This window comes from Chrysochloris asiatica, unplaced genomic scaffold, assembly GCF_000296735.1.
Source record: "Chrysochloris asiatica unplaced genomic scaffold, ChrAsi1.0 scaffold00005, whole genome shotgun sequence".
Lineage (NCBI taxonomy): Eukaryota > Metazoa > Chordata > Mammalia > Afrosoricida > Chrysochloridae > Chrysochloris > Chrysochloris asiatica.
Genome location: NW_006408523.1, coordinates 12,619,215 through 12,627,363, shown reverse-complemented (window position 1 = coordinate 12,627,363; position 8,149 = coordinate 12,619,215). Strand labels below are relative to the sequence as shown.

The 8,149-nt window shown below is 41.1% G+C and overlaps 1 protein-coding gene across 1 annotated transcript in view; it reads left to right on the top strand.

The window, feature by feature from the left end:
• UBAC2 (UBA domain containing 2) overlaps positions 1 to 8,149 on the top strand; it is a 226,999-nt gene that overhangs the window by 198,761 nt on the left and 20,089 nt on the right. The window contains exon 9 of the mRNA XM_006832061.1: positions 6,674 to 6,796. Coding sequence (XP_006832124.1) covers positions 6,674 to 6,796 — 123 coding nt within the window. The remainder of the gene's footprint in view (positions 1 to 6,673; positions 6,797 to 8,149) is intronic.

Sequence of the window (8,149 nt, the reverse complement as noted above, 5' to 3'; positions counted from 1 at the left end):
AATGTTTTAAGTCCTCTTTACTTTCAGCAAGTAAGGTTGTATCATCTGCGTATCGCAGGTTGTTAATGAGTCTTCCTCCAATCCTGATGCCTCATTTTTCTTCATATAAGTCAGCTTTTTGGATTATTTGCTCAACATACAGGTTGAATAAGTATGGTGAAAGAATACAACCCTGTCGCACACCTTTCTTAATTTTAAACCATTCAGTGTTTCAATGTTCTGTTCGAACACTGCCTCTGGGTCCATGTACAGAACCCTCATGAGCACAATTAAGTGTTCTGTAATACTCATACTTCGTAATGTTGTCCATAGCGTGTCATGATCCACACAATCAAAAGCCTTTGTGTAGTCAATAAAGCACACACAGGTAAACATCTTTCTACTATTCTCTGCTTTCAGCCAAGATCAATCGGACATCAGCAATGATATCCCTCATTCCGTGGCCTCTTCTGAATCCAGCTTGAACCTCTGAAAGTTCTCTGTCAATGTATGCTTGTAGCCATTTCTGTATTACCTTTAGTAAAACCTTACTCTCATGGGATATCAAAAAGATTGTCCGATGATTTCAGCATTCCGTTAGGTCTCCTCTCTTTGGAATGGGCACAAATACGAAGTCTTCCAATCAGTTGGCCAGACAGTTGTCTTCCAAATTTCTTGGCAGAGATGACTGAGTGCCTCCTGTGCTGCCTCACTTTCTTGAAAGATTTCAATTTTTATTCCATCAATTCCTGGTGCTTTGCTCTTTGCCATTTCCTTCAGTGTACCTTGGACTATCTCCTTTAGTATCATTGGCTTCAGTATCAAATATATCAAGTATATATATATATATATATATATATATCATTTAAATCATATACTGTTGTTCTCAGTGGACTCTTTTGTTACTTGAATAAATGATATTATATATAAATATTCTTATACAACTTTCTTGGTTCGTTCAACATTGCATCTCTGAGATTTCCCCATGTTGTTTCATCTAGACGTTGTTATTGTTAAGTGCTGTGGGGTTGGTTTGAACTCATAGCAACCCTGTGTAACTTTTCCTAGGAGCAGCTGATGTGTTTGAACTGCCACCCTTGCATTTAGCAGTCCAGTGCTTATCTTGTAGTGCCACACCAGGAATCCACTTGCAGTCCTAAATCCTGACAGATTGCTCTTTACAGTGTTTATGTCCACGTATACTCTCATCAACAACACGTAGAGTTCCCCGTCCCTTCATAGCATCCCCGTACTTGGTATTCTACACTTTTGATTTTTGCCAGCCTGGTGGGTATGAAATAACTCACTGTTATTTTGCATCTCTCTGATGTAAGTGACATTTGGTGCAAGTGACAGGAAATTCAGAATAACAGAAACTTAAGGTAGACGTTTATTTCCCTTTAAGGTAACGGAAGTCCAGAAATTGGCAGCCCTGGGCTGGTGAGACAGCTTCACAAAGTTGCCAGGGACCCAGGCTCCTTTTAGTCTTGGCATAGTGCTTCTGCCTCAGTGTCCAAAATGGTGACTTGAGCTCCAGGAAGGAGGAGGAAGCAACAACGAACGGAATCTGCTTGGAAATCCCATACACGTTTTCTCCTTACATACTAATGATGATACACTCCACACGGTGCTCCTACAAGTCAGGGAAGCTGAAAAGTGTAGAGAGTATGTCTCAGCAGTCTTCTTCAGTTTGGAATTGATGCTGACTGGATGTATCTTGACAACAGTTGACAGTATTGAGTCTTTCTGAGCATGAATGTGCTCAATCTTTCCACATGCTTACTTCTTGAGATATCCCTCAATCCAGTTGTATAATTTTCTCCATAAAGATCTTACAGATCTCTCATTACATTTTTTGTTGTTGTTGTTTTAAGTGTCCAGTCAGTTCTAATTCACAGCAACCCCATATAGGGTTTCTGAGGAACACCTGGTGGGTTTGAACTGTGGAGTCCATTCAGCACTTTATCATTTTTATTTCAGAGTCCTGGTGTGGCGCTGTGGGTTAATGAGCTGGACTGCAGAGCCATTTCAACTGCAAGGTCAGCGGTTCGCTCTCACCAGCTGCTCCTTGGAAACCCTATACAGAGTCGCTATGGGTTGAAACTGACTTGATGGCACTTAACAACAACAATTTTTATTTCTATTTGTAACAGTAACTTTTTGCATTTGAATTTTTGTGCATGATCGCAGTATAGTATCTTCCCAAGTTACAAATGTCTGACTTGTTCTTTAATTTTCTGTGAATTTGGTCTCACACTGAAGCCGTCTCTTCTTTACGATCCCCTTCACTTACTGCGCCTGCAGCCTGTACATGGTTGAAAAGCCTTCAGTGCTGCTGCTGCTGTTGTTAATGTTGTTTGGCTCATAGCACCCTGTAGGGTTTCCAAGACTTAGAAAACCTCGTGTAGGAGCAAACTGTCACATCTTTCTCTCATGGAACAGTTGGTAGGTTCGAAGCCCCAACATTTTGATTAGGGCCTCAGTAGCCAAGTTTAGCCACTGCACTAACCGTGTCTTGCACTGAAAGTAAGACTAAATGTGAACTCTGTGCCTCTGCTCTGCCTGCATATTCCACTTACAGACACGCATGGGAGCAGATTATGTTCAGGACTCGGGCTGCCTGTAGAAATCCTTTTTTTTTCTTCTTCTTCTTTACTTGGTTAAGTGCCTTTGAGTCACTTCTGACTCATAGTGACCCCTCTATAGGGTTTCCGAGGAGCGGCTGGTGAATTTGAACCACTGACCGTGCAATTCAAATTCACTTTTATCTGGAGTCCTGGTGTGGAGCTGTAGGATAAGCACTGACTGAACTGCTAAACCACAAGGTTGGTGGTTCAAACCCACCAGCCATTCCTCAGAAACCTGATGTAGAGTCATTATGAGTTGGAACCGACTCGACAGCACTTAACAACAAAATCAGTAAATTAGGTTGAGAGGACTTTCTTCTTTTTTCTGTTTTCTACAATAGCTGTGGAGTCCTATTGTGGTACTGTAGGTTAAGCACTGGAGTGCTAACCAAAAGATCAGACTTTCAAACCTACCGGCTGCTCCTTGGGAATCCTGTACAGGGTCGCTATGAGTCAAAACCAAGTCAGCAGCACTTACTGGCAACAACAGTTTGTATACGATGGAGAATCTTTAGAAGTTTTATAGACTTCACCTGTAAATTTTTAATGGGTAGATTTTTAAGTAGTATTTGAATTTCATTAATAACAAGAAATCTAGTCAGGTTTTCTATTTCATTTGGTAACTTTATTGAACTATACCTACAGCAAACTGTATGCACAGGAAAGCGTGCATTCGCATGCGCACACACACAAGTGTACAGCTCCATGAAGTTTCACAGACTGAATACATGGTGTAACCAGCTATCATATCAAGAAAGAGAACATTACCAAAGCCTCAGAAGCCCTCCTTCTTTTCCCTTTTCAGGTACTGCCCCCTCAAAGGAAACCCACAATTCTGACTTGGAACAGCACAGATTCTTTTGTTTTGTTATTTTTATTCATTACATGTAAGCAATCATGCAGAGTCCAGATATAAAGACCTCCCTCTGTGACCACTGATTTTGACAGAGATGCTAAATCCAATCCGTGGGAAAAGAAGAGTCTCTAACAAATGGTGCCTGAGCAACTGCCTTTCCAAATGTAAAAGAATAAAGTGAAGCCCGTACCTCACACCATCTACAAAATCTAACTCAAAATGTGCCAGTGACCTAAATGTAAGAATTAAAACCATAAAACGCATAGAAAAACTGTTTAAGGTAAATCTTCAAGACCTTGTTTTTGACAATGGATCTTTGTTTTTGACAACAGACTCTCACATATGACACCAAAACCATGAACAACAAAAGCTAACATAAGTTTGGACTTTGTCAAAATTAAATTTTCTTGTGCATCAAATGACTTTATTAAGAATGAAAAGACAACAATAGTGAATAATTGTTAGCAGGACTGATTATGAGGGTTGGAAATGTAAAGGTAGATGTTTTGTAGCAAAGAGGGGAGTGATTAAGTTTTCAGTCTAGGAGCAGAGGTCCCTGGGACCATCAAGGGAGAAGAGCTGAGAGCGGGACACTACCCAGAGAAGCAGTGTCACCAGAGATAGAGGCAGAGACGATGACATGGAGAGATGGAGTGGCTGGGGACTATAGACCCAGAAGGGGAGAGGGGCTGTGTGCTGATGACTGGGGGGCAGGCTTGTAGTGTATACCCTGTGGTTGGTTGATGATGCATGGAGGGGATTGTAACCATGGCAATGAAAGGATATACGATAGGATGAATGTAACGCTAATATTCTCCCATGTAAACTATCACATAATTCACAATAAAACATTTAAAGAAAACAACAAAACACATGTAAAAAAAAATGAATGGAAAGACACAGGACGGGAGAAAATATGTGGAAACTGTTTATATGATAAAGGTTTAATAGAGAATTTATAAAGAATTCCTACAATCTAAAACAGAAAGACAACTCAGTTTAAAAAACAGGCAAAAGAGCTGAGTAGACATTTGTCCAAAGAAAAAAAGCACTCATCTAGCCAACAGGCACATGCAAAGGTGCTCAGTGCCATCAGTCATTAGGGAAATGCAAATGAAGACCACAGTGAAATACCACTCTACATCTACTAGGAAGGCTAGTATACAAAATAAAATAAAAAAGGAGGTGATGAAGACAGAGAGCAGGAAGAAAAAGGAAGAAGGAAAATAACAAGTGTTGGCGAGGATGTAGACAAGTTGAAAAATTCTTCCATTGCTGTTGATGTTAAGTGCTGTCAAGTTGGTTCTGACTAACAGCCGCCCCGAATAGGGTTTCCAAGCAACAGCTGGTGGGTTTGAACTGCTGGTGGGATGTAAAATAGTGCAGTCACTGTCGAGAACAGTTTGGCAGATCGTCAAAAATTCAACATAGAACTACCATGTTGTTGTTGTTGTTGTTGTTGTGATGACTTATCCTGGCTCTGTCTAGGGTTGACAAGGCTGTACATCAGAATGCCTCATCTTTCCCCTGCGGCCCAGCTGATGGGTTCGACTAACTAACCTGGTGGTTCACAGTCCAGTGCTTATCGGATGGAGCCAGCACACTCCCTAGAACTACCATGTGGCCCAGCAATTCCAGTCCTACGTATGGGATGGAAAACAAGGAGTCGAATAAATACTTGTATACTAGTGTTCATTGTGTGTGACTCACAGTAGCAAAGTGTCCATCAACAGATAAATGGATAAACAAATTGTATATATTGAGCCATGGGATGTTATTCAGCCATAAAGAGAAATGAAACTTTGATGCATACTACAACTTGAATGAACCTTGAAAACATACTAAATGAAATAATTCAGATACAAAAGGACAAATATTTTATGATCCCACCTACATGAAATATCTAAAATAGGCAAATACGTAATGACAGAAGTGTATTAGTGGTTTCAAGGGAGTAGAGGGAAAGGAGAATAAGGGGTCGCACTGTTTACGAAATCATCAGTTTCCTTTGTGGGGGAGAAAGATGTCTAGGGATGGACGGTGGGGTCGTGCAGTGTGGGGAATCTAATGAATGTCACTGGACTGTACATTTCAAAATGTAAATCTTATATATATTTTACTGCAATAATAGTTTTTAAAGTAACCCCAAAATGTACATTTTTATATATTCTTTCTTTTGCTTAACATTATACTTGAGAGATTCATCCATATTGTAACATGTAATTGTAATGTGTTCATTCTAATCACTGTTTATGATGTTAGTAAGTGCCTTCGAGTCGGTTCTGACTGATACCAATTGTCGCTTTGTAGGGTTTCCAAGGAGCAGCTGGTGGGTTTGATATCAATGTACCATAATTGTCTGTTTGGCAGTTGATGGATATTTGGGTAGTTCTCGTCTTTGATTGTGATGATGTAGGATAAACACTGAACTGCTAACCACAAGGTTGACAGTTCAAACCCACCAGGTGTTCCTTGGAAACCCTGGACGGGGCTGCTATGAGTCAGAACCAACTCAACGGTACTTAGCAACAGTAGTCTTTGGTTACTATAAATAATAGGCTGCTGAGAACATTGTCGTTCATGTCTTTTGGTGAATAAGATGTGTGCTTTTCTGGTCGGTATATTTCCAGGAAGAACACAGCTGAATCATACACACCGATCCAGTTTTAGCAGGTGCTCAAGAACTGTTTTCAAAAATGTTTGCCAATTTGGATTTCTTCTAGAATAATTTGTTGTAAATTACATTTGTCCTGAAAATTGTTTTTTTGTTTGTTAGAGGTGATGAAGGGAACTCCAGGTCTCTGGCTGTCAGCAGAGATCTGACCTTCTCTCCATTTCCCCTTTCCTGTCACACCTTGCAGAGCCCTGAGCTTGGAGTGGACATGGGCTGGGTCAGCGGAGGCCCATTTGAACTGCTGTTAAGACCAACCCTGTATGTTCTCAGCTGCCTTGTAGAGCCACATTGCACAGATAACTAACAATCTCACTACCTTCTTTTCTCTTTTTGTGTACATATCAATGGTTGCTGATTGTGTGCTATTCATGGAAGAGTGGTTTGCTATTTTAGGATTTGAATTGCTTGCATAAAGTAATAAATATATTTTATTTCATAGTATGTAGATGTGACTGCTTTGATAAAGAAGGCTCTGTTGGGCATTCTGATGGTCCTGCCCTCTCTGTATATTATAAATATGTGTTGATCTATTTTTAGGGAGGAATGATCAATTGGAATCGCCTTTTCCCACCTTTACGTCAGCGACGAAATGTCAACTATCAGGATGGTCAGCGGTCTGAACAACAAGCATCCCCTCCTCTAGAGGTTTCTGAGGAACAGGTAATCAGTTACACTTGGTCCTTAACCTAAAACCCATGCTTTACACTTCAAGCAGTTTTGCTGAGCAGGACTAGAAAGAAACCAAGTATGTAACAGTGATAAAACTCGAGATCATGGTTGATGACTGTGGGTCTTAAGAATTTGAGGAAAGAGTGATGTAGGAAAGAAACGCATTTTGGTAGCTTATTTTGAAATCGGTAAGACCTTATCTTTATGACAAGGCTTCAAAAAGTTGGTGGAAAAATGGGATTAAGAAAATAATAGTATTTTCCACCAACTTTTTGAAGCCCCTTTGTACAAGAAGCTAATAAAATTGGTTCTCTCGAAGGACAGGGGGGAAAGGAGAAGGAAGGAGGGGATAGGAGTATGAACTTTGGTATGGTTTTGACTTTTGGATTCATGTTAATGTTTTGCTTATTCAAAAGTCAAATTAACAAGGATGGGGCAAATGTAAAACTGAAAAGAAACAGAAATAAATCAACCAACTGTATTTCATTCGCACCAAAGGGAGGAATTAATGTCAGTTAAGTTTTCAACGTCTTATATCCTCTCTCTAAAAAATAATAAAAAGAATTGCAAGCAACTCTTACACTCTTCTTAAGAGGTGTATTCTTCCTAGTGAATGAGGATAGCAGTTCTAAAATGATGTATGTGTCATAGGCTTGAACATATGAGAAATGTATTGCTCTTAATGTGGAGGGAGAGAAAAGGGGACTGGCGCTTCCCGGACCAGGCAGCTCAGGTAGGGCAGGCTCCGGGGGAAAAGGGGCGGAGTCGCACATAGGAAACCTCTGTCTAGCAGACAGACAGCCTTTGAACAAACATAAGATCTTATATTTCAACATTCTGAACTCATTTTTTTAAAAGATCAAATTGCTGAGGAATTACAGGCATTTTTTAGCTTTTGTCTGCCTGCACGCAGCTCCCACTTCCGCGCCCGTGAGTGCCTCTGCCCCCTGCAGACCTTGGAATGCAGGGCTAGAGCAACCCCACTTAGTAGGCTGCATTTCCAGAGAAAAGGAAGCATAAACTAATAAAGCCTAACAAATAGAGAGGGATATCGGTGTGGATATCAGGAAATTCGGGGTAACCATGGTACAGAGAGACTGAGAGAGGCATCTTTTACATCATCAAATACAGACACTACCTCCCTGCAGCCATTACCCCCAGACCTCTACTGCTCCAGCCTAGACCAGCCCTCTGCCAAGCCGCCTAGGCTCAGGAATGCCCAAGGCACAGGCCCGCCCACTGAGGCCAAGGCCCAGACACTCCCACTGAGGCCAAGGCCTGCCCTGAGGCCCAACCCGCCCACAGACTGGTCACAAAGGCCCAGGCCCAACCAAGGCCCTGTCA